This window comes from Talpa europaea, assembly GCF_964194135.1.
Source record: "Talpa europaea genome assembly, chromosome: 12".
In the NCBI taxonomy this organism is placed as follows: domain Eukaryota; kingdom Metazoa; phylum Chordata; class Mammalia; order Eulipotyphla; family Talpidae; genus Talpa; species Talpa europaea.
In genome coordinates, this window is record NC_140079.1 from 9,691,447 (window position 1) to 9,718,258 (window position 26,812).

General features: G+C 49.0%; 2 protein-coding genes across 7 annotated transcripts in view; one reads left to right on the forward strand and one right to left on the reverse strand.

The window, feature by feature from the left end:
* Positions 1-2,286: 2,286 nt before the first annotated feature.
* ARRDC5 (arrestin domain containing 5) lies at positions 2,287-17,028 on the reverse strand (the record flags this gene model as incomplete). The annotated part of the gene is made up of 4 exons (XM_084248641.1): positions 2,287-2,300; positions 5,682-6,186; positions 15,091-15,296; positions 16,776-17,028. The coding sequence occupies 4 exons, from the start codon at positions 17,026-17,028 to the stop codon at positions 2,287-2,289; spliced, it is 978 nt and encodes a 325-aa protein (XP_084104767.1).
* Positions 17,029-21,362: 4,334 nt separating this feature from the next.
* Positions 21,363-26,812, forward strand: part of UHRF1 (ubiquitin like with PHD and ring finger domains 1) — a gene marked incomplete at both ends in the record, with an annotated part of 34,258 nt that continues 28,808 nt past the window's right edge. For all 6 annotated transcript variants that reach the window (XM_084249235.1, XM_084249239.1, XM_084249236.1 and 3 more), the window contains one exon: positions 21,363-21,515. In XM_084249235.1, the coding sequence (XP_084105361.1) occupies positions 21,363-21,515 (153 nt within the window). The remainder of the gene's footprint in view (positions 21,516-26,812) is intronic.

Sequence of the window (26,812 nt, forward strand, 5' to 3'; positions counted from 1 at the left end):
TAAACATGATACTGTATTTAGGATAATTTTTTACAGAGGAGAAAACCAAGGTCCAGAAAGCCTATATCTTGACCTCCTCACCCTTTCCAAGGACCTGTTATCCTTGGTTGCTTCCACAGCACCCTTTGAAGCTTACAATAAGGGAAACTGAGACTCAGAGACAAGATATAAGCGAAGACTCAAACCCACAACCCCGGCACAAGCCCCACGGCTCTCGTGGGGCAGAAGCCCGGCCCGTGGTGCTACGCCGACTCAGACCATCCGCGTCCCACCCAGCTCGGCCATTCACTGGCCTGAGGGACCCTGACTGGCAGTGTGGCCAGCTCAGTGGCATGTCTTTGTAACGTGTCCCTCCTTAGAGGAGCCATAGGAATAACCACTGTGGCTCATGGTGAGGCAGTAAGCGCTCCTGGCTGTGAGAACTTGGGAGAATCACCGTACTTCTCTTAACCTCAGTGGTCTCATCTGTAAAACGGGTTGATAACCATTGCCCCTAACTCACAGCTGATGGGGAGGATTAAATGAGGTGATCTTGAGAAAGAGCGTAGCTCGGCGCCTGGGACATAGCAGGTGTTGTATAGGCCTAGAGATTTTTTTTCTTGTGCCCAAATCAGTTGCTTTATGTACAATGAAGGGCTGGGGAAGGGAGAGATGAAAGAGCAGAGAAAACTATATACTATAGGCTCAGCATGTGGCGGAACCAAATTATGGTTTTCTGGTTGAGAAGAGCTTCGCGATCTGGTGGAACAGAGGCCTGGAGTAAAGTAGCAGGGCCCCTCTCGGGTCATGTCTGCTGCTTGAACTCATCAACGGCATCTTCACCCTCCATCTGCAGCCGCACAGGAGCGCCTGTTTCATTGATTAGCTATCAGTCCAATTGGAATTTGATTGCCTCATTGACAAGCCCTGTGACTCACAATTGTCTTTCCTTAGCTTCCTAAGTGGTATGCGCCTCTTCATCTTACACTGAACCACAAGCCATCCTGCCCCGCCACGCTCAAATTAATTCAATCCTTATTTAATCTACTCCTTCCTTGGGCTTTTCGTCAGCCGTGGCAAGTGCTGGAGAGTCCTCAGCTACTTTACGAAAGAGGTACCGAGTCCCCCACGAACATGCACACAAGCAGCGCCAGAGCTGCCGAAGAAGATGGATCTTGTTATTATTTGAACATTTTTTAAATTGTGGTAAAATGCACATAACATTAAATGTACCTTAAGCACGCTGGGACTTTGTTGTGCAACCAACCATCCCTGGCATCTAGCTGGAGACCTTTTGGCTATCACAACTGGGGCCAGGGCCGGGATGGGGAGGGTGCTACGGCATCCAGACATGCTGCTCAACATCCTAACTCCACAGGACTTTCCTCCAGAAAAGAATTACCTGAGCCCAGATGTCAATGGTGTGGAGGTGGAGTGATCTTATAATACACCAATGGCTAGAATAAGCAATCCCCAATTTCAGTGAAGGCTGTTTATTCAATAAAACTCTATTTCTTATGTATGCAACAGTCAAGTGCAGATCAGCCTTCCTGGGTAAGTCTCCTCCAGACAGTTCTCCACAAAAGAACAAAACTCCTGTGGGAAGTTTTTAAAAGATCAGACTGAGACATACATCATCTTCTCTTACCTCCTATTGGCCACATCAATCACATGGTCTCACCTAACAACAGGAGGTGCTGGGAAATGTAGTCTAACCATGTGCCTACGAGGAAGGAGGCAATAGTTTGACTTAGGAAAAAAAAAAAAAGGCCAATCCCTGACACAATATTATTATTGTGTAATTTTCTATTATTGTTGTGTAAATTGCGCGGGAGGGTGAGAGAATTCACCAGAGCCAGAGCGGGGAGCAGAGCAGGCAGAAGGACCCAAGTACACTGCTGAGGGGAGCAGCGGGCGGCAGGAGAGGTCTGCGCGCCATGTGGGACCCTCCTCCGGTGGCCGGGGAGCAGCCGGGGATCGAACTGGCGCTGCAGAGGCTGCTGGCAGCTTCACAACCCAGCGCTCAACTGCTGCACCACCGGGGAGGCCCTATTGTGTAATTTTCTGAATGTATTTTTGCTCCCATGTTCTTTCTCCACTCTTGCATCAACAAAGTAGGTGGAATGATTTTCAATCCCATTTTCTCAAATCTCTACTCTATCCCATATGCATAAGAAAATTACACCAAATGTTTCCCCATAAGCTATAGGCTCAACTCCAAAACCCGTGGTCTAGTGTTTGCAGAGTTCAAAATATTGAGTACGCAGTGGAGATATGGGTATCTGTAAAATGAACTTTGAAGGTGATCTACAGTTCCGGACCTGGTAGGGAAGGAGTGAGAGGGTCTGCGTGGCAGAAATGGAAGACTTCCTAGAAGAGGAGGCATTGGTGCCTTGGTATTAAAGAAAGCAGAAGCCCCAAATCCAGCTCTGATAAGGAGGTGGGAGGAAAAACAGAAGGGTAGGGCACCAGGGAAGTAAAAGGAAGTGTGAGGGAAGAGGAAGTGTTCAGCTGTAAGGAATGCTAGAGAAAGATCAGAAAGATAGCCAGGTGGAGTAGGGAAAGCTCCTCTTGGCAGGACAATTTAGAGCAAATTTGCAGAACTAGGAGAGTCACCAATTTGCAACCATGAGTATAGTAATTGATTCAAGGAAGAAGCATCATTGGATGCAAAAACCATTTGGTGAAAGTCTGTTGAGAGAAAAATGGTCAGGCCGTCTCAGAATATCCTTCCACAGATTATCAATTATGAAGAGAAACGGCACATGGAGTGGGGAAATCTGATCCACATCACTGGAACCAAGTGATCTTGCTTCACAACATCACCAGTAAAGCAGCAAACCAACATCATGTACCTCTTGGAACCTGCAGCAAGGAGGACACAGTATCACTTCTGAAATCCCCCTGCCTAAAATGCAGAGTCCAAGTCTAATCATGAGGAAACATCAAATTATTGGAGATTCTTCAAGACAACCGACCTAATCCTTTGCAAAATGACTTGTGAAACACACAAAAGATAGGGGGGTGCTCTCGATTTAAAAGATGAAAGTGGTCCTCCCTGGTGGGGCAAAGGGTTGAGTCTCAGAGCTATCAAGCTATGGGCAGCCACTGCAGCATGAGTTTGATCCCTGGCCAGGGAGCTACTCACATGGCACAGCAGACCTCTCCAGGCTCGCCAGCTGCTCCCCTCAGCAGTGTATTTCAGTGGATCCACCTGTTCTGCTCCCCACTCTGTCTCTGGTGAATCCTCTCACTCCCCCACACCTCTGGCCTACACCCCAGCTCTTGCATGCATAAATAAATAAATCTTTTTTAAAAAAAGATGAGAGAAATGTGACAAGAATATGCAAGTGTGATCCTTGTGGCAGCCTGAATTTGTCTCCCACCTACTTAATTCCCCCTAAGAAATTCCAACTATAAAAGATATGTTGGGTACAAATGTAAAATGATGAAGCTGCTATAGAAAAGTGTAACACTTACACAACTAATTAAATATAAAATTACCATATGAGCTAGCAATCCCCCAAAGAAGTGAAAGCAGGGTCTCAGAGAGCTATTTATGCACCTGTGTTCACAGTAGTGTGATTCACAATAGCCAAAGGTGGAAACAACAGAGATGAATCAACAAATGATGGATAAATGCAATGTGGCCCAATCATACCGCAGAAGATTACCCAGTCTTAAAAAGGAAGGAAACACAGACTCATGTGTCACTTAACTACAGGGACACATTCTGAGGAGTATTAGGTGATTTCGTCATTGTGTGAAAGACACAGGGTGTAATTTCACAAACCTAGATGGTACAGCCTACTACATACCTAGGTAAGATGGAAGAGTCTGTTGGGACCACCCTTATGTAAGGGGTTTATTCTAATCAAAATGTTGTTTAATTGATGTTTGACATAAAACAACCTGGGCATGAGTCTAAGGCCTCTCTGGGGTCAATGTCCCCCATTCAACCTGAGAACAACTTACCTGTGAGGAGCAGTCACCAGTTGGATTAGGATCTACTTCTAGCATTCTTGGAACACAGCTTTCTACAACCCAAGATGAATGGAGTCCTATGCACTGTTGTAATATATTCAGTCAACAAACACTTGGGGACTGGGTTGATGCTAAGATCCCAAAGAGGACACCACTGTAGGTCTCCCCCCAACTTAATTTCCATCAGGTATAGAGCAGAGTTGAACAAAGGTCTTTGAATGTGGTCAGGACCAAATGGAGAAAGCAACCTGTGCTGGGAGCCCAGTATTAGTTGAGAGATATGGCTAGAAGTCTTCCTGGAGGAGGTGGCATTGACTCTGCAGCTCTTAAGAACACGGACTTTCTGGATCTAGTTCTGGGTACACGGGGATGGCTTCAAAGCCTCTAGGATACCCATGGAGTTACAAACCCAGGGAAGACCAGCCCTATGACCCTTCTTGCCCCCCCCAATATCTTTTTTGTTTTTGATCAGTCACCGCAGAATTGAATGCTTTCGTCCAATGAAAAGGGAAATCACCTACCCAAGTCTGCAGAGGCATATCCCCACCCTTGCCCAGCAAAGACACTCCAGACAACCAGGACCCCTATTCCAATAAGCTCTTATAGTGATGCCCTAAAAGTGTGGTTAAAAGTGAAGGGTCTTTCCCTATAAAAAAAATTGAATTCAAAAAATTGAATTCAAATAACAAAATCTGTGCTTTTCATTTGTCCTACCACCTCCCCCCAAAAGTTGGATTTAAGATAGTCTCAGTCAGCACTATCCCACCTTGTCTTCTGGAATCTTCTGAATTGCACAGGGCCTGCCACTCAAGTTTATAAACCTCCTGTCAGTGTGGCTGAAGGGGGGCCTGCTTGTGTGAGGCAGATGGGAGTAACCAGTAGCCTGTGGGTAACTGGAGAAATATTTCAGTCGTCAGCCCCAAAACAGGCACTCTGACGCATTCCTTTAATGCTGAGCTAGTAGGTTCTTATAACCCAGAGTGCCTTGGGGGCCCAAAGGATATTTCAAGCAGAGGAATGAGGTGGCCTGACTGATGCTAAGTATGTTGTACATGCTCGGCGAATGGGATTGCCAGCTAAAATCCGGGATACCTAGTTAAATCGGAACATAAAGATGAATGATTTTTTAAAAAAAATATAAGCATATGCCAAATATGGCATTGGGACATACGCCAAAAAAAAAAAAAAATATATATATATATATATCTCGTTCCTTAGAAATTCAAATTTAACTGGGCATCCTGGATTTTTTTTTCCAGGAGGACAGAAGGTGGAGGACAAGGTCAGGAGCCAAGCGGACCTAGGTGGAGGTAAGTCTCATCTCTGTACCCCACCACTTGATGCCAGGGGCGCTCCCTAATCCCCTCAGTTGAAACAACCTACCATACAAGCGACTTTAGCAGGGACCCTGAGGGCAGGCCTGTCCCTGGTGGAAGACCAGTGGTCTGGGCAGTGTGGGCGCCCAGCAAGGGATGGCTCTGGAGGTTGAGTCCAGGAAGACCTTGTTGATTACCTTTGTCCTCTGCATCCGCTCATGAACTTTCTAGGAATGGGAGAAGTGGATGCCACACCGGCTGGAGCTTGGGAGGCTGCAGGTAATATGCTACCCACAGCCAGAATCATCTGAAGACTATTTAGGTAAAAAGTAAAGGTAGAGACTGATAAAAGTCTTTACTATTTAGAAATTTGGGTACTTAACTCTGCAGATTCTGACTCACAGGTTAACACGCCCTCCCCCGACAGCAGGAAGCTGTCTGAGTCCACTGGGGCACTGGTGATGATGATGGGGACCTTGACCTTCACGCTGGTGAGGGACCAGGGTAGGTGGACAGTGCTGACCAGCTCATAGTGGGTGCTCATGATCTCGTAGTCTGCTGTGCTGCTGCTGACGGACATCACCTGCGGGAGGCTGAAGGCGCTGACGATCTTGGTGGTATTGAAGGGTGTTATCTGGGTATTGGCTTCCTGCCTCAGCAGCTCGTTGCTGTCCACTCGAGACCGCCGCTCAGCATTGGGCGTGAAGCCCTCGTACTGCACGTAGGCGTAGAGGGCAGAGATGACGCTCTTGATGGACTTGCTGGTCTGATTGTTGATTTCCGTGGTGAAAATGACTCTCTCCCCTGGCATGAAGTTGTTCTTTTCCATCTGGATTTGTAGGCAGATGGTACCTTGACTACAGCAGTTGTAGGACACTTTCTTCTCAGTTTGCACGGACAGGGGATTCTAGAAGATGTAGGAGAGGTGGGAGGTAGACAATGATGAGGGATCATGGCCATAAGACACACCTGCTGAACATTCCACCTTTATACCTCCTCCAATCTCTAGGCCTTTGGAGACTCTCCTAAGAGGGGCATTGAGTGGACTCCAGAGACTTTGGGATTTTATACCCCAGAACCTGGAATTATCTCCCAGCTTCTTTAATCAAGGCCTTTTGCCATTCTGAGTATCAATTTCCTTATCTGTCAAATAGGCCTAAGAAAACCACGAGATCCTGACTTAACCCCCAGCTCTGTTACTTACTTGCTGTGTGACCTTGAAAAGTGACTTGACATCTCTGAGCCTTAGTTTTCTGGAAAACAGGGAATGTCTTTCTGTCTAAGCCTTAGACCTACAGTTTATCCAAGTACTGCAGACTTAAGGAGAAAACATTACAGGCCCTGAATCATGAAAAGAAAACAGTAGAGTGGAAATGATATAATGTGCTTAAATATGCCTCTTAGTGTAGCTCATGTATCAAGTAGTACTGGATTGCAGATAAAGTCATACATACATTAGATTTAATGTGTGACTTGGGTAACATCCTACTTTTAATTTGTTGATAATATTTTTTTAAGGATTTATTTATTTATGCATATAAGAGCTGGGGTACAGGCCAGAGTTGTGGGAGGTGAGAGGATTCACCAGAGACGGAGCGGGGAACAGAACAGGCAGATCAACTGAAATACACTGCTGAGGGGAGCAGCAGGTGAGACAGGTCAGGTCTGCTGCGCCATGTGGGTCAGCTCCCTGGCCGGCCGGGGGATCAAACTCGTGCTGCCGTGGCTGCAGAGAGCTTCACAGGTTGCATCTTAACCCCTTGCGCCACCAGAGAGGCCCATGAATAATATTTTAAAAGATTTGATGTGATATGGGGTGAGCTTAGGATGGTTGGTAACTGGGCCATGATAGGGTAATTGACAAATATTACAAATCAAGTCACCCTGTACCAGAGATGGTTAGGCATTTTCTAGCACACCACTGCCATGTTTCTACTATCTGCTTTACCAGCACTTAGGACTTCTTCCGATTAATGTCAGTCTGTATTCATATAAGATATGACACATCAGAATTAGACAATTGTTAATATATTTGTCGCTACTGAACTGTAGGCTTAAAAATGGTTAAGTGGGTAAATGTTATATATATATTTTATAATTTTAAATAAAAATAAAGCATTGAAGATAGATTTGAAACACCTGTGGAACCCTCGCTAGTACCATTCCTACCTCTACCTCCTTGGTTGTAACTATTTTCTTGAATTTGGGGTTAATCATACCTGATCATGCTTAGTTAATCATAACTAAGCATTTTTCAAAAACACTTAACCATTATCAGAAAATATAGCTCAGCTACAGAAAACCCTACCAAACAAATGTATTATCTCGTGACTCATTATGACCATTCCCTTATAAACTCCACCTAAGTCAAGAAGTAGAAATTTGCTAATTTTGCCCCCAAAACTCTCACATGGGGCCTCCCCGGTGGCACAAGGGTTAAGATGCAACCTGTGAAGCTGTCTTCAGCCACTGCAGCACAAGTTCGATCCCCGGCCAGGGAGTTACCCACACGGTACGGCAGACCTCTCCGGTCTCACCCGCTGCTCCTCTCAGCAGTGTATTTCAGTCAACCTGCCTGTTCTGTTCCCTGCTCTGTCTCTGGTAAATGCTCTCACCCTCCATACCTCTGGCCTGTACCCCACTTCTTGTATACATAAATAAATAAATCTAAAAAAATAAATTTTAAAAACTCTCAGACAAGCCCAACTTCCTCCCTCTACCCCCAAAGTGCAGCAATCCTGAATTTTATAGTAATTGTGATCTTGTACATGTGTTCGCTTATTCCAAACACACAGGAGAGTTTTTATTTATTTATTTATTTTTTAAGATTTATTTATACAAGAACCGGGATACAGGCCAGATGCACGGGAGGGTGAGAGGATTCACCAGAGACAGAGCAGGGAACCAAACAGGCAGACTGATGACATACACTGCTGAGGGGAGCAGTGGGTGAGGCAGGAGAGGTCTGCTGCACCATGTGGGATTCTTGCTGGCTGGCAGGGATCAAACCTGTGCTGCAGAAGCTGCGGACAGTGCCACAGTGCAGCGCTCAACTGCCTGCGCCACCAGGGAGGCCTGATATATAGTTTTAGAAAAAAGTGTGTAAAGAATAATATAAGCCTAAAGATATCTTCCAATCAGTTCAAGAAAAAAAATACCAATTGGACTGAAATCTTGTGGGTTTGTGGGTTCTCTCTTTTTTTTTTTTTTTATAGAGGCATGTTTTATTTATTTATTTATTTATTTATTTATTTATTTTTGTTTGTTTGTTTGTTTTGTTTACACATGCACTGGGTACAGTCAGAAGCGCAGGAGGGTGAGAGAATTCACCAGAGCCAGAGCGGGGAGCAGAGCAGGCAGAAGGACCGAAGTACGCTGCTGAGGGGAGCAGCGGGCGGCAGGAGAGGTCTGCACGCCATGTGGGACCCTCCTCAGGTGACCAGGGAGCAGCCGGGGATCGAACCGGCAACGCAGAGGCCGCGGGCAGCTTCGCAACCCAGCGCTCAACCGCTGCGCCACCGGGGAGGACCGGTTTGTGGGTTCTCAATGTGACATCTGGGGACTCCCTGGTGGTGCAGTGGGTAGAGCGCTGCACTGTGAAGCTGACTGCAGCCTCTGCAGCGCGGATTTGATTCCAGGCTGGTGAGGCAGAGTCCCACATAGCATGGCAGACCTCCCCAGTCTTGCCCGCTCACCTCAGCAGCGTTTTCGGTCTGTCTGCCTGTTCTGCTCCCCGCTCTCTCTAGTGAATTCTCTCACCCTCCCAGGCCTCTGATCTGTACACCAGTTCTTGTATAAATAAATAAATCTTTTTTAAAAAATGTGACATCTGTCACTCTTGTGTCACTCTTCTGTCACTCACATTATCTGGGGGTGAAAATTGTGATTTGATGTTATTTTACATATTTTAATACTCTGAATAAATCTGGCTATATTTCCCAGCAACCTGCTTTCCTAGCTCAACATCCTGCATTTGCACTGCACTCACATTGGGCCTGTCCTTCACATTCATTTGTTTTCATGACGACCAGTGAGGGTGTTGCACAGCAACTTCCCCACCTGCCTCTTGATGGACATCGCAATATTGTTTCCATGGATTTGATATCATGAAAGCATTAGATGGAGCATCCTGAAAACACTTTTCTTGGGCTTATGCACAAGGAAGAACTGCTGTAGGGCACACACTTGGCAATTTTTTCCTGTAAAGGACGTGATAATAAATATTTTAGGCTTTGTAGGCCACATACAGTATTTGACCTACATTATTATTTTATTTTTAACCACAACTCATATTTCCAACATAGATTTTAATACCGCGGCAAAGCACACAATCTGTATTTACTTCTACATCCATGAAAGAGACATAAAATGCATAATATGTCATACTGAGCCTTATTACATGTCTACGATATTTTCAATTTTACTTTATTCTCTTCTATTTTATTCTAGTCATTTTTTAAAAAGATTTATTTATGCATCCAAGAGCTGGGGTACAGGCCAGAAGTGTGGGGGGTGAGAGGATTTGCCAGAGACAGAGTGGGGAACAGAATAGGCGTATCTACTGAAATACATTGCTGAGGGGAGCAGCTGGTGAGTCAGGAGAGGTCTGCTGCACCATGTAGGTTGCTCCCTGGTGGGGGATTGAACCCATGCTGCAGTGGCTTCCCATAGCTTCAGAGTGCTGCGACTTAACCCCTTGCACCACCAGGGAAGCCCCTCTAATCATTTTTTTTTAAGTCTGCAATCCCCTGAAATGGTTTTGCTACTTCTAATCTGCTTACTGTATTTTTTCTATGGTTTTGTTTTATACAAAATAAAAATTTAATAAAAGTTAGCTTGTTGTAACCTACCAAAAATATCTTTTTTTTGCATATTCTATCTACTCTACTTAATCAGTACTGTTCTAATTTGTCTTACTTGTTGATTTTATAAAATCAAAGTTGTTGCACCCACCAAATTTATATTTTGACATATTCTACTCCAGTCTTTCATTTAAAAAGTGTTCATTGGATTTTTTTATATTTTCTATTCTACTTATTGTAGTCTTTGCTCCTTTTGTATTTTATAAAAACAAGTTTGCAACCCACAAAATTGTTTTTTTTTTTCCTGATATTTTCTACTTTGGTCATGTCTATTCTTTCATTTTATAAAAATATGCTTGTGACTGGCTCAATTGATTTTATAACCCACTACTGAGTGGGTCATGGCCAAGGTCTGAAAATCACTACTCCAGGTCCTCTGTCTTTCCTCTTAGAGACCTCAGACTGACCCTTGACCTCTGACCTCACCTCCTGCCCTCTTCTGGCCCCTGCCTCTCTTCAGTCTTCCTATTCTAAATCCCTCCAGTCTTATTCGAAAATTCCTTTTATGCGTTAGAACCCTGCAGGCGTTAAGGAACTGGCTGCTCAAGACAAAGCTGGTAGTTCTGTCTTGATCCTGAAGGTGGTGCCAAGAAGTACCAGTGGGGGCCTGGCAGACATCCCCAAGCCAGTCCAGGCCAGGTGGCCAAAGGGCCCTGATTCCCAAGAATGATGGTGTATAAAACCAACATTGGATATCCTAGATGTGAGAGTTTATTGAAACCCCACATTCCTTTGGCATGTATGAAATTTGGGGAGGATTTATTGACACAGTCGTGTTTACTGGCATCAACTTGGGACCAAGTTAAAGGAAAGCTCATAGTAAGCAAAGACCAGCCCCATCCCTGCCCTGATAGGAAGATGTAAATGATGCACTTGAAAATGAACCAGGTCATTTCTGATAGGGACAGTGAAGAGGAGGAATAGGGAACTAATACAGAGGAATGAGATAAGGGAAGTTGGGGTGGGGTCTCAGAGCTGATGGTGAGGAAAGGAACCTGGGACGGGTTTCCTTCCAAATGGAACTTACTCTTGGAAGCAGCAATGGGTTACAGCTTTCAAAATTCGAAAGGTACAAAGAGCAGAAGGTATGTGCACCCTACATGTTGCTGGTGGGGTGAAATGGGGCAGCTGGTAGGACACAGTGCGGCATTTTCTCAAAAGGGGAAGTAAAGTTAACATAATCCAATGTGGCCACTGCACGCACCTACCCAAGAGAAACCAAAGGTACGTCCATGCAAAACTTGTACACACATGTTAACAGCAGCATGATTTATAACGGCCAGGAATAGAAACAGCTCAAGTGTCCATCACCCATCACAACCAAAATGGGATGCAACCCACAGGGGAGTGTCAGTCAGTCATAAAAAGCAAGGACACGCCGGCACACAATACAGCATGGGTGGGTGTGAAAACACTGCATTGTGGCATATGTTTCACATAAAAGATCATGGAGTGTATGATTCCATTTATATGAAATGTCCAATGCAGGCAAATTCAGAGAGACAGGAAATAGATTTCTGTTTGGATTGGGGAGGAGGATGGCATGGGAAGGTTGGGGTGTGATGGTTAAGAGGTGCAAGATTTCTTTTAGGGGTAAGAAGGTATGTGACATTGACTTTGGTGACAGTTGCATGACTGTGAATACACTGGAAGTCATGGAATCATATACTTTAAAAGGTGAATTATAAGGTATGTGGTTAGATCTCAATAAAACAGCTTTTTTTTAAAAAAGGAGGGGAGTAGTTTTGCTCCCCCTTGCTCCTCAGTGTCCTCCTGAGAGGCAGCTTCTGCATCGGTCTCTGCTCTCCTTGCAGAGACTTCGCCACACCTGCATATCTTGTTTCCACCACTGACGGTGCCGGGCCATACTTTGCTTTCTTCACTCAGCCCAGCAATCTGGAGATCTGACATGGAGCGTGGCCCTTTTTGCCTGTTTCTGTCTCACTTTTTTTCTTTTCCTCTTGACTATATCTATAGATTATTCCTTGGACTGGGTATTTCTCCTTTTAACAATTCCCTTAGTAGCAAACATTTTAAGCTGGCTCCAATTTTTTGCCACTTTACAAACAATGCTGCATCTGGGAAACTGTATCAATAAGAGAAATTTCTGGAAGAGAATGGCTGGGGCATTAATTTGGATAGATAGGGTTATATGGCTCCCATCAGCACTGCAGGTGAGTTAAGATATGACTTCTGAGTAAAGATCTGAAGAACGAGGAAGGATAGGAAGTTTGTCTCACAGTGTTCGAGGCAGAGGACACAACCAGTGCAAACGCCCTGGGACAGGATGTGGCATGTGGAAGGAACAAAGAGGAGACCTGTGTGACTGAAGCAGGGTGAGGGGGAGAAAGGGAAGAGACAAGGGCAGGGAGGGGACAGGGCAGGGCCTTGTGAGGGTAGTGGAGGGGTGGTACCACCTGACTCCCCTCTGGCCACTCAGAGAAAGACTCTGCTTCTACCTGGCCAAGCTCGTCATTTCTCACCTAATCAGAGAATCTCACCTAATCAGAGGTTACCTCTGTCCTGGTTCCCCAGCTCTAGCTCTCACCCTGCCCCCAACATTTATCCTTCGAAAAGCAGCAAGGAGTCAGGTTCCCCACCCCCACATCCTCTGCCCACAACCTTCCAGGTCTCCCTTCTCCCTCAGAAGAAAGGCCCAAACCTCCCCAACCCCTACCCAGCCCTGTGCAGTCTGCCGCTTTCCCTCTCTGCTCACCTCCTCCCTTCTTTCTCCTTTGCTCACTCTGCTCCAGCATTGCGGACCGCCTGTGATTCCACCAACATGCCAGGCATGGTACTGCCCCAGGGCCTTTGCACGTGCTATGGCTGCTGCCTGGAAGACTCTACCCTCAAATACCCCCATGGCTTTCTTCCTCTCCTCTTTTGATTTTCTGTTAAAATGTCACTTTCTCAAAAAGGCCACCTTTAACCACTGTGGTTAAAGCAATACTGAATACTTGAAAAACAAAGTGTTTTCATACTCTCAAAATTTAACGACAACTCCCTTTGTTGCTAGGAGAATGGCGTTCTTCCTACTTACTGGGCATTTCCTCTGCAGACAATGAGCTGAGTGCTTTACCATTCCTCCCAAGCACCTAAAGAGGCAAGTAGTTTCACTTTTATTCCCATTGTATGGATTAGGCTCTTTGAGGTTCTGTTAATTACCCTAGGCCATCTGTAACAGGGTGGTCCCCAGGAAAGGGGGAGGTTCCAGGTTCCCTGCCCCACCCAAATGGAGGGTGGAGCTGAGCAGGGAGAGAAGAGGCTGCAGAGGTGACTGAGGAAGGAAGGAAGCAAGATGGAGCCAGAAGGAGACCTGGAGGAGGCGCATGGAGCCTAGAGACACGTGAAGAAACTGCGCTTGTCTTTTGGTCGTGGACTGGGTGACACAGATGTGGGTGAGACCCGTGGGGAGGTGACAATGGCAGCTTTTATCTTGATTTTGATTTTGCTCTTTTCCTTCCGGGCTTGTCTGGTTGTTTCTGACCCTTTTCTGTGGGTCCCCACTGGAAGATGCTTTAGACTTGCGGCAGGCTTTGGGGTCTTGCTCTGGGCCGATCCCATATGGATGGACTTTTACCCATGAGGGGACGGGTCACTTTGGGTGCTTCATTTAGAAACTAGACTCTTTGCCTTTCCTGTATTGTTTCCTAGTTTTATTAAAGTTCCTTCCCATTAAAGTCTCCTATGTTTTGTGTTGATGCAGCGGATGGCAGAACCCATTTAGAATAGGCAGGTTTGCAGGGTTTGGGCTGCCCCTCTCCCTGTCCTGTAACACATCCAGCTAAGGAAGTGCCAGCAGGGAGATCTGAAACCTGGTCCCACCCCATGCTAATGTTTTTGCTCCAACTCCTGCCTTGTGCAATCTGCAGCCAGATCAGCTTTGAAGGGGCACGCCAGAAAGGGAATCAGCGGCTCAAGGTCACACAGGTAGCCAAGTGGTTCTGAATTTAGGCCTGCTCATCCTCTCAGGGCTAACCTACCTCCAAGCCTCTCTCAGGGATCTTTCTGATCATCCCATGAGGTTGGCAGGGTTGGCAATCAGCCTTGTTACGCAGATAACAACACCCCCAGCGACAAGATTTATGGGGCACACCACCATCCCCAACCCATGCCAGGCACTGTGCAAAGCCCCAGACTTGCATTCAGTCGACTCATTGGTCCTTCAGCCACCTTGAAGCAGGCTCTATCTATGAGCTCATTTTATAGACAAGGAAACGGAGACACAGAAAGGCAACATAATTTGCAAAGGGCCATAGAGCAGGTAGATGGGGCACAGGGGTTTTAACTGGCCATCTACAGTGAAAAGCCAGCCCTCCCAGCCACAAGGCTCTGATAACAAATGAGTTCCCAGCCAGATGAAGTGACTTTGGTCAATAATGCTCCACCCTCCCTGACTTCTGTCTCTGCAATTGGCCTTCATGAGCTCTCCATTGAGACGGACCCAAGCCACCTGCCCTTCCTTTCCCTGATACTGAGGCCACCCCCTTTCCTTGCTTCTTAGAGGATATCAGGGACCATTTTTATTGTCTAAGGGCTACAGTGCCCAGAGCTGCACCAAGTGCCCAGGGCTCTCTCTCACTGAGGGTCTCCATCAGTCTTGACTTGCCCAGGCTCGACATTCAGGTCTGTCCTGGGCACTGTGGGGGGTTGAGCAGTATGCCTGGGTTCTACCCAATAGCACTCTTCCCCATGGTGACAGCCACATCTGCCTCCAGGCACTGCCCAGTCTCCCCAGCGGGGCAAATTAACCCTAGATGAGAGCTGCTGCCTTAGTTCCTGCCTTGGTTTCTGATTCACCTTTTGTCAGCTTGCTGGCTCTGGGGAGTTGCCAGTATCTTTCTTACTTCCCCATTGGGGTCTTTTCTGTGTCCTGCCCACCTATTTTCCCCCTGCCTACAGGGGGGTTTCGAGGACAAGTCCCACCTCTGCTCCTTCCCCATCTCTACCTGCAATGGTTTTTCGTTGTGCAAGTTGGAAGTCCCTTGAACCAACAAGTATATTCGCTTCTTCGCTAGGATGCGCTCCCGACCCATGCAGGAAGCTTGCAAAAAGTAGGAGACATGGCCCATTTTGCTGATGAACGTAGAAGGAAGCCTGGGAGGTAAGTTGAAATGGAAGTCAAAGGTGTGGCTGCCTGCACTTAACCAATTATCTGAAAGCAAAACACACCAATGCCATCAGAAGGTTCTAGAATTTTTTTCCTTTCACTTATTGTTTTGGTGGGGAGATTGTTTTGGGCCTGGTTGATCTGTCCCTGAGCTTGGCTGAACTCTGTGCTTTTAGGGACCTGCATAGCCCATACATATTTATCCAAGAAGAAAAAAAATTGGCTTAGGGCTCAGCTGGTCAGGTGCGTGATGTGGCTTAGGATTTGCTCACCTCTGGGCCTTCACAATTCAGCTACGTATTCATTCAACAATCTTGAGCACCTACTGTGTGCCAGAGGTTGTTTTAGGCAGTATCCACAGCAGTGAGCAAGGCAAGCAAATAACTCTGTCCTCACAGATGTTGGGCTTCAATGCATTGCAAACAGTAAGTGCTTAATATTTGATTGAGAGGTGACTGAGGACCAGGGTGGGACTCAACTGCTCCCCCTTTCTGTGATCTCCCCATTTATTTATTTTTCTTGCATTTCTCCAAAACCCCTTTATTATCATGTCCTCCACACCTGATGCAACCCCAAGCACTCGGGGGACCTCTGTCTGTTTTGTTTGTGCTCCTGTGAGCTCCTGGCACAGTGCTGTGTGCGAAATGAGCGCGTGAACCCATGCCAGACTTCAGGTTGAAGCTTCTGGGGAAAATGCTTGGGGATGGGAAAGGATGTTACCTAGTTCTGGGGAGGTTTTGGTTGAAAGGACTAACTCTGAGTGAGCACCTACTGTATAGCTGGCACTATGCTAAGTCCTTTACATACGAAGCCCTTAGAACAATCCTATGAGGGAGGACTTAGTCCTACTCCCATTTTAACTGGGACAGAGACATAATTGCTGAATGTCAAGGTCCAGCAAGTTGCCTTTCCTTTCCTGCATAATCCCTTGGCCAGCCAGATATGAGGTTCGTAGCCCATCTTGAGGACACTCCGTGAGCGCCCTATCTACAGTCTAAAATTAAACTCTGAACATTGACCAAGTGTTCAACTTGGCCATGGAATACCCAGAAACACCTCCATGAACACATTTTGGAAAGGACATATGTCTCTCTAGACTTTAGATCTGAATCGTGGAATTAGAGATGACTCATTCCTTCCCACAATGGGTTTCCCTGTCTTCTGTCCCCAGACTCTTTCCCATGACCACAGAACTCCTTGGGTTTCACTGGGTTTCACTGGATGATGTTTATGGGTAAAATCACAGGAACAGTTTGTATGGACCTCCCAAAGGGGGTTATTGGGTTGAGAATGGCATTTTTCAAGGGGACTTCTTTGAAACTTCATTTTGAGTATCTGGGCTCTGGCTAGCTTTATATATTTTGTTATTTTTGTGTTAGGTGTATCTGATGGTCATTGTTCTACATGGCTTCCCTCCTAGGGGGTTTGTCCATTTCTCTTTGCCTGGGGATTCATCGATCCCTAAGACGGTTTCCCTTCCAGACCCAGGTTCCCGTTTCGGCTACAGCTGGTTGCTGGCCTTACCCGCCACTGGGAACGTCTTTTTCTTATGCACGTAGTCAGCCTTGTTGTTGCAAATAACATCTCTGCTATAGTCACGGGATGCTCCAATTTCTTCATTCCACTCCACGTAACCCCTTCCCACGAGCTCCACCTTCACTATGGGGTCCACAAGTGTACTGTTCAGGGTTAGCACCACCTCCCCTTTTATGCTGGAGCCGGCCAGGTAGATTGCATCCTTGGGCAGCACTAATTCGATAGACTTCACCACAGACATGGGGGGTTGGGGTAGTAGAAGAACATCCTTCCCCCTCCCCCATGCCTTGGTTGCAGTGAGGTCACTTGTCTGTGACATCATCCAGCCAGAGTTCCGGGAAGGAGTTTCCAATGCCAGGAGGGAGGCAAGGATGTTGTATGAGGGTGGGCGGCAGCTTGGAGACCACAGGGTCCTCACTGTTTTGTGCAATGGCAGACTGGTGGGTTATCGTTGTTGTTTTTCTAGGAAATAAACAACAACCACAAAACCCCGATATTCCTGCCGCACAGGGAATACCAGCCATCATGCCAGGGGTATAGGGACCTGGGTTTGAAGAATTCTTCCAACCATTCTGATGAGGTAGGCATTATGAGCTCCATTTACAGGTGCAGAGGCCTGGGGACGAGCCCAGAGGTATTTTCTGCCCTATCAGGTAGCCCCAAAATGTGGTATGCACACTTCTCAGGGCCCACACATGGGTTTCGGGTGATTCACAGACAACCATTGTCATTATAATGGCTGTATATTTATACCAGTCTGTGTTAGAAAAAAATTATAGATGTAGCCAGGCCACACAATCTGGTATATCCTGAAGATGCGCAAAGCATCGTGTGCTCCATCTAAACACAGACACTGTTGGGCCTCCCTGGAGGCTCATGGGGTTAAGACGCAACCTATGAAGCTATCTGCAGCTACTACAGCACAAGTTCGATCCCAGGCCAGGGAACTACCCATATGGCGCAGCAGACCTCTCCTGACTTGCCCGCTGCTCTCCTCAGCAGTGTATTTCAGTCTGCCTGTTCTGCTCCCCACTCCCCACTCTGGCCTGTACCCCAGTTCTTATATGCATAAATAAATCTTTAAAAAAAACCCCACAGACACTGTCATGAAGCACCAACTCCCTGTACAACCAACAGTCCTCTTCCTGTCTTCGTCTCCCCCATTAGATAGAATATCTGCCCCCCCCCATGGCTCTTTGTCTCTGTGTTTGTGTCCACCAATGGCAGCTGAACTCAAAGTCTGGATCAGACTACGGTGGGTTAAGAAAAGTTTGTTGAATGACTGAATGACCTTTTTTTTAAAAAAAAGATTTATTTATTTATTTATACAAGCACTGGGTACAGTCAGAAGCACGGGAGGGTGAGAGAATTCACCAGAGCCAGAGCGGAGAGAACAGGCAGACTGACGAAATACATTGCTGAGGGGAGCAGCGGGCGGCAGGAGAGGTCTGCATGCCATGTGGGACCCTCGCCTTGCAGCCAGGGATCGAACCGGCGCTGCAGAGGCTGCAGGCAGCTTCGCAACCCAGTGCTCAGCCACTGTGCCACTGGGGAGGCGCATGACTGAATGATCTTTAAGAGCATATTACAAAAGGGAAATTGAGACCCTTTGCACACTAGGGGTTATTCCTGGTCTCTGGGGGTGGGTTAGTGTCAAAGTGGAAAAGACACCAAATCAGAAGAAGCACTAGGAAGTGTCCATTTTCCAGATACTGGCCATCCTTACTTATGGTCCTTGTTGTGTCCTTCACTTTACATAGGACGTAGTTTGTGGACATCGACATCTTGTCTCTCTAACTGGTTTGTAAGCTGCTTTCAGTGATGTCTGGCATGGTTGCCTATCCATATTACCTCATTATTTACCCAAGCAACCTCTCCCACGTTCTTGAAATTACTTGAGTAATGGGGCTCTGCCTCACCTTCCCTCATGATCTTTTTTGCAGGGAAAGCCAGACAACTCTTTCTGTGGTAACTTCAGAAATCCAAGCAACCTGGGTTGCGGCCTGCACCAAACACAAGTGAAGAGTGTATTCCTTCTTTGGGGTGTGCTGTTTTGCAACCGCAGGTACAAACATAATAGGCTCTCGCCAGGAGGTCAACTTCCTGCAGCAGGTGTGATCAATTTGGAAGATCTCATTTGCTTCACAAACTTGGGTAGGCTGTCACTACCTGCTTACTACCTGTGATGTGGGCTACCCATGACTGACGGCGCAGTCCTTTCTCATCTCAGCTGAAATGGTATCTGCTCAGGGAGGCCCACAGCATTCACTTTAACCAAAATATACCCCTCACCCCCCCATGGCCAACCCATCACTCTCCAGCTGTTGTCTTAAGCATTCATTTCTTCATTGTAATTGGTAACATCTGAAATGATTAGCTTTATTCATTCATTTCTTGTCTCCCCAAGCAAGAATTCACCCTCCTGGAGAATCCCCGAAGGGTCGACCTTGACCAGTATTGAGCCCTCCAGCTCTGAGCACCCTGCCCAAGAGCTTTGTAGGTACCTAACATGGGTCGATGTGTGCCCTCCAAGACTGGCCAGAGAGGAGCAGACAGGGCAGAGGGGGCAGGGCGGCCCTGCCCTCCTGGACAGCTCGGAGAAGGCGGGAAAAGGAGGCGGGAAAAACCAGCAAACAAGCCCCGCGGGTGGGTAGGGTGGGAATCGCAGGCGCTAGAACTGGAGCTGGGGGAGAGTAGGCCGGCTATGGCAGTTCAGGGGGTCTCGTGGGGTGGCCCCTCACATTCCCGCCTGTCCCCCCACTCAGTGATTCGAACTTTCTTGCCCTACCGATCAGTGCGTGCCCTGACAGGGGGGTTGTGTGAATGGATTTAGAGAAGTCAGGGGGTTTCTAGCCTTGGGGGGGGGTTCCTAGGGGCCACGAAAGGTGGGGGGCCCGGTCCCGCCACCAGGCCCCGTTGCACGCTGGGCGCGCTCAGCAGAGCGCGCAGTGCTGGGCGGGGCCCTGGCCCGCTGGGCGGAGGGGGGGTGGACAGAGGCGGGGGCGCCCCCCACCCCCTTTCTCGCTTCCCGCCACTGTGACGGCCAATCACCAGGCAGACACCCGCCCCTGGCACGGCCTCCCGCGGCCCCGCAACTCCCAAACGCCGAGTTTTCGCGGGAAAAAAAATCAGAGCAGCCGGCGGCGCGGGGGGCAGTGCAGGCTGTCCAGGCGCTCCGGTACCAGCACGTCCTCGCGGGCCCGGGCCACGTTCGCGGCTCCATCACCATCCCAGCCGGGCAAGGCGCGCAGGCAGGCGAGTGGATCAGGGCGGCCGGAAAGGTGAGCGGCCCGGAGGATCGCGGTGCCGGCCCGGCCCGGAGAGACCCGGCGCGCCGGGGCGGAGAGTTCGCAAAACTTTCTGGAGCCGGCCCGGCGCGTGGCCAGTGGGGGCGCCCGCCTGCCCCGCGCGGGGCCGCCCGCTCGTGTCCTCGGGCTCGGCGCTCCTCCCCGCCGGCCGTTGGGCGCAGCCCCGGCACCCCCGGCCCGGCGAGGGCCAGCCGAGCACGCCCGGGGCACCGCGGGGGTCGCGCCGGCCCTGTGGGGGAGGGCCCGGCGAGCCGCGGGGGAGGATGTCAGGCTCCGCGCCTGCGCGCGGGGCGCCCCGCGATTCAATTGTCGCGCCCGGGCCCGATTTCGCGCGCCCTTCGTTCCCCGGGCACGTCTGCGCCAATGGGAAGCGCGCGGGGCGGGGCGGCCGGGCGCGGCGAAGCCAATGAGCTGTTGGGCTCAAGTGAAGGGGGGCGGGACTTGGCGCGCGGGGCCCCTGGGCCGGTCCCTGTGGTGGGGGTGGGCGTGGGCTGGCTGGCGTGGCCTGCACTGGCGGGAGGGCGTATAAGAGGGGCTCTGGGGCCGTGGGTTGGGGTCCGGGGAAAGGGAGCCGACGCGCGGGGCCTCCGTGGGACTGCGGTGAGTTGCGCGACGCGCGCGGGGGTGGCCGGGACGGGGCGGCCGGTTGCTATGGCCACCGCGGGGCCGCCCCCGTCGCGCACGCGCGCGCGGGGGTGGCAGGGGGCCTCCAGCGCCGAGGGGTCCGGGGGTGGCGAGTTTCAGATGCGGTCCCCCTCCTTGGTCATACTTAGTTGAGTTCCCCTGGGACTTGTGAAGTTCCAAGCCGTGCCGGACTTTTAGTTTTTTCTCGCGTCAGCATTCATCGGGGAATGAATGAATGAATGAATGAACGAACTCGGCCACTCACCGCTGGACGGTGTCCGCCTACTTCGCTGTACTTTGGTGTTTGTTCCTCTCTGAAAAGCCGGGGCGGGGGCCCGGGGGGGGGGCCGGCTAGGATTTGATTGAGCAGTTGGAGATGCCTTTGCCTCCCCCTAATTGCATCTCCCTCCTCAATCCTCCAGCGGCTAGTCATTAATGCATTAACGCCTTAACTGAGTCCGCCAGGCCCGCAGCCAGCGCTCGCAGTCAGTAGGGCCTAAGGGGTTGGGGGGCCCTTTCGGGAATTTCCTGGTATCCACAGACTGGACAAAAGCAGGGATGAGCAGAGTTTGGCATGACTGGTGTGGTGACTGGCAGAACTGACCCAGGGGTTCTGCTCTCTCCCTCAGCACCAGCAGACACCATGTGGATCCAGGTTCGTACCATGGATGGGAAGGTGACCCACACTGTGGACTCACTGTCCAGGCTGACCAAAGTGGAAGAGCTGAGGCGAAAGATCCAGGAGCTGTTCCACGTGGAGCCAGGCCTTCAGAGGCTTTTCTACAGGGGCAAGCAGGTAAACCAGCCCTGCCGGCTGCCCGCCCGCCCAGCACCTTTGTTCTTGGCTCGGCTTGGCTCGGCCAGGCGGCCACCAGCAAATACACTCTCCCCCCTTGTCCGGTATGCTTCACGTCTCCACAGAAACCTCAAATGCCTGAGTGAGGAACAAAGAACTGACTCTCGGATAGACACACCGGGCAGGCAGCTGGCATTGGAATCTGTAGCATTTGTGCTAATAAACCATCCCTCCCCCCATTTTTTTAAGCTCCTGACCCGCGACCCTCCCCCTCCTCAATTTCTAGAAAAAGAAGTTGGTGACTAGCATAGGGTTGATGAATTTCAAGGAAGAGCCTCTAGAATCATGACTCAAACACTAGCACAGAGGGACTGGTCCGATAGCCCTGTGTTCTCACGGAGTCTGTTTTCTAGAAATTTAGATCAGCTCATTCAGAGTCTGGAGATGGTGCTTGCAAATCAGGAATTTCCGCCACTCTGGCCCGCTCTCCAGCAGGGCTTCTCCAGCAGGGCTGCCCGTGAACAGGGGCTTCTGCTTTCCGCGGGGTCTGCTGGCCCGACTCCTCTGTCTTATTTCTTGGCGCGCGCTCTCCCCGGCCCCTTGTAACGTTTAAAATGGCCACCTTGCTTTTTTTTTCAGTTGCCCACTGCTTTCGCCAGTGGCAGGGTCGGGGAAGGGTTTTTATTTTATTTTCATTGATGTTTTTGGGTGGACAGTGGGATATACTCTGAGTGGAATTTCCCTGGATGGGATAAGATTGTATGACAGCAAGTATCAGTCCCATCCGCCGGGGCCATCCTGGAGTTTGCTGGATTATAGGGACAGCGGTATAGAGATTATACCCGATTAAAAAAGTCTTCAGTTGGGCAGCGTGTGCCGGACTTTGTTGTTGTCGAATTTTGAACTGGGTACTGCTGCCATCTGGTGTCTAGAAGGAAAAATAAATGCTCTGCACTTGGCTAGGTTTTTGGGGGGCTGGGAACATCCCATGTGCTTACTTGAAACGAGACCTCATGATTAATTTCTTGGCTTGCCGCTCTCTTGGAGACCTTTAGCCTCCTTCCTTTGAAAGATATGATGACTTGAATGTCTTAAGAATCTGAGTTTACCCACCCTGCTTAGGGAGAGGAAGCTGGTCCTTCGAACTTCAGGGTTTATTTGGCTGTGCAGTTGCATGCCCATAGAGAAGAAAGGCGAGCTTGTTAGCGGAGTGCCTCTTGTGGTGGTTCATTTTTGTGGCATCCAAATTGATTTTTATTTGCCAGTCTATTTGTTCGGCAGAAGGTCCTCTTTTAAAGATTTTCTGGAAATCTGTTTCTGCCTAAGTTCATCACGTCGTTCAAAGATTGGTCAATTGGAATCCTCAAGTTCAAGGGACTGAACAGTTTTGAGTGTCTGCTATGTGTCAGGTGCTCTGCTAACATTTTAATTTTGCCATTTCATATGTCCAGAAGAGTTTATACCCAAACACCTACCTGCTGACATTTTGCTGCATTTGCTTTTCATGTGGCTCTTTTCATGTCCTTTATCTGTCCTCCAGCCTTTATTTTTGGGGGTGCTTTTCAAAGCAAGGTGCAGACACACTTCCTGTCACCCTTAAGTACTTCAGCATGCTTGCCATTAATTTTAGCTAAAATTTGTATATAATGAAACATATATCTTAAGTAGGCCATTTGGAGTTTGGACAAATGTCTACACCTGTGTAACCAACCCTCCTGGGTCTTCTCTGTGAAGTAATATTTGATCCATACACGGCTTGGTTGACAACATCTCAGTTACAGAGTGTGACAATGGTAGGGACGCCTGAATGCGTTATGCGTTAGCCTCCTGTGCCTGCCGTAACAGGCAGGATGAAGCCTGGGTGTAGCTCTGGTGGAGCTGTTTGCCCTTAGAGGAAGCCAGGATTTGAACGGGAATTCTGCTCTCAGAGGCTAAACTCTGAACACTGCCTTTCTTCTCCCAGTTCTGCTCTCATAGTCACCAGAAGGCTCTGCAAGCCCAGGTAACCTCCGTAACTGCTGCTCACTTCCCCCCCGTGCGCAGTGCCCTCTCCCCATCCGACAGCTCCGTGAGGGAATCTGCAGTTGTTTCTGTCTTCCGGGTAAGGAAGCCAGGCCTCCTCAGCGTGATGCAATTTCCCCAGGTTGCTTGTCAAGGAAGTGGCCGGCTACTGGGAGGTGCGGACCTTGACAGAAGGGTGGGGTGGGGGGGAGGGACAGGCACACGGCGGCAGCCAGAAGCCAGTAAAGTCTGCAAACAGACCGGGACAGCAGTTACAGAACATAGTGCATTTCCAGTGGGTGCAGCAGAGCTCTTGTTTCTGCAGAATCTTCGAGAGATCCACTCTCCTCTCTTTGTTTCCTTTTTAAAGAAACGGCGTTGCAGTTCAAGGTCTAGAGCGAGGTTGCTAGAGATGATAAAGCAGAACCTAGTTGAGTCTTCAGGATATGGGAGGGTTTCATGGCTGCCTGGTTTAGGCTGAATAGCTTGGCGGTTATGTTGCTTGATTGGCGGAAATGCAGGGAGCCGGGTGGGGGAAGGGACTTCGGGCTGCAGGCCCAGCCTGGGCAAAGGCGCGAGGCATCTGGCGCCTTTTTTTCCTTTGGCCGTCCATAAAAATCACAATCGCTGTCATTTGTGGTGTTCTTAACCCACCCAGGTACAATGTTTTGCACTTTGCATAATCTCTGGTCCCCTGGCCAAGGCTGGTGGCTGTCTCCGTGCTCTCACATCAAACAGGGCTAACTGTGGACCCACCACATTGCAGCACAGTGAGAATTCAGGAGGTGACAGAGGCTACGAGCTGAGCCCCATGTGTGACTCGAAAAAAAGGTGCAGTATATCAGCTAGCTCAGGCTCCCTGCCCCCTCAGCACGGCTGGCATTGAGGATATCGGGCCAAATCAGTCTCTATGCATTCCATCCTTGGCACTGTGGGGTATGAGTACCATCCTTTGCCTCCACCCACTTGATGCCAGGAGCCCCAGTGTGAGAGAAGTAAATGCCCCCAGATATTTCCTGGTGGTGGGGGCAGGATCACACCCAGTTGATTTAATTTGGTAGATAACTCATTTTAGGAAAACAGTTAAATCTGTTACGGTGCATCTGATAGATCCTTGAAATGGTGTCTTGCACCGGCCACTCACGTCACAGGTGCCACAATCAAACGGTCCTGCTGCGTTGGCTTTTCCTGTATTCCTATTCCTGTTTCGCCCAAGGGCAGAGTCAGGTGTCAACTATGACAGCCCTTTCCAGAGACCAGTCCTTCAGGTTGCAGGAGTGAGGGTTTCCTTCCTTCGGCAGCTCCCAGCTGGAAGTCATGTCTTTTCAGCCAGGAGTCAGCAAACCCTTTCTGTGTAGGGCCCAGTGTGGACCCTGCAATTGGGACTGTTCACTTCTGCCAGGGGAGCTGGACGGCATGCAAATGAATGGAAATGTTCCGGTGTATGTTCCAGTAAAACTTTATTTACAAAAACAAGCCAGAACCTTCGTGCTGGCTGTCGGGATGCTGATTAGACTCCATGCTTTAATTCAGCCTCTCTGGTTGGTACATCCAGGTTTCACTGTTCAGGCTGCTGTGAAATGTGCTAGACCATCACCCCTAGGGAACTGGTGCGAGAATTCTTCCAGGGCAGGGAGCTTAAACCATTTGGTCTTAGGACATCTTTCCAAGCTCCTAATAGGATTGAGATCCCCAAAGAGCTTTTGTTGATGTAGACTACATCTATCGAATTTTATTATATTAGATGTTGAAAACTGAGAAAAACTTAGTCTGAGAATACACACGTGCGTGTGCCCTTGGGCATCAGAACGTGGTTTCATCCTAGAGGTTCAGGTCCCAAAGGCACATGTACCCTATGAGACCCCAAGAGCAAAAATAGCCAGTGATATCATGGCCTCACAGACACCCCCATGCCCCAAATATAGGGCCTATCCCACAGTGCCCCTGGGCAGGCTTCAGTTGTCACCGTCAGCTTGTCCCCTGGCATCCGCAAGGGCTGGGTCGTGGTGAGGACCGCCTTTCCGTGTGCAGTGCTGTCCACTCGTTGACTCCTCCGAGCAGGACGCTGCGTCTCTTGTCACATCCATGATCTGACTCCATGTGTTTTCTTCTCTTTGTCTCCATCTGTCTTGTTTGCACCTGAGGTGGGTTGGAAAGTCTGAGACCCAGATGGGGAGTTTGGGGACTGGGCCTGCACCCCCAGAAGAGGCAACGTGATTTCTCACTTCCTTTTAGGCCTGAATCTGCTGTACAGGGTTATCTGCTTTGAGCCACCTATGTGTAGTGGAACCACCACTACAGACGATTCAAGGTATTTTCAATGACAGTTTTGTTTCTATGGGATTTTAACTTGAGATTTAATTTTAACACTGGAACCTCTAACCTGAGGAGTCATACAGTTTTTACAGTTTTCATGAGTTGAATTTTAGGATCATGGATTTGGATTTTAGGATCTTGATGATGAACCCAGGCTCACTAGACTCATTCTGTGGGGTAGCGCTCGGCCCCGCTTCCCTCTCCATGACTCCAGAGCGGTTGTACAACAGCAAACAGTGTGTAAGTGTCTTTCTGCTGACTGTGAAGCCCTTCTGGAAAGTTCCAGAAACTGACCAGCTTGCAAATACGTTTTGGAGGTAGAGCTCCGTGCCACCCTGGCCTGCCTACCCAGCATTCCTCTTCCCTGCCCCTGGCCTCCTTATGTCTGCACCGTTGTACTGTTACAGAGCAGGGAGAGGGGCACCCCAGACCCTGCAAACCTTCCTGCTCTAAATAGGTTCTGCCATCCACTGCATCAACACAAAAACATATGGGACTTTAATGAAGAGGAACTTTAGTACAATTAGTAAACAATATAGGAAAGGCAAAGAATATAGTTTCTAAATCAAGCACCCTCAGTTACCCATCCCTTCGTGGGGAAAAGTCCACCCAAACAGGATTGGCCCAGAGCAAGGCCTGAAAGCCTGCCACAAGTCTAGAGCACCTTTCAGTGAGGACCCATGGGAAAAGGATCAGAAACAACCAGACAAGTCTGGGAGAAAAAGAGCAAAATCAAAATCAAGATAAAAGTTGCCATTGTCACCTCCCCATGGGTCTCTCACTCACATCTGTGTCACCCAGTCCATGACCAAAAGGCAAGCGCAGTTTCTTCACATGTCTCTCTTCTCCTTGTGCCTCCTCTAGGTCTCCATCCAGCTTCCTTCCTTCTTCAGTCCCTTCTCCAGCTGCTGCTTCTCTTTAGCTCCACCCTCCTTTGGGTGGGGCAGGGAACCTGGAACTACCCCTTTTCCTGGGGACTA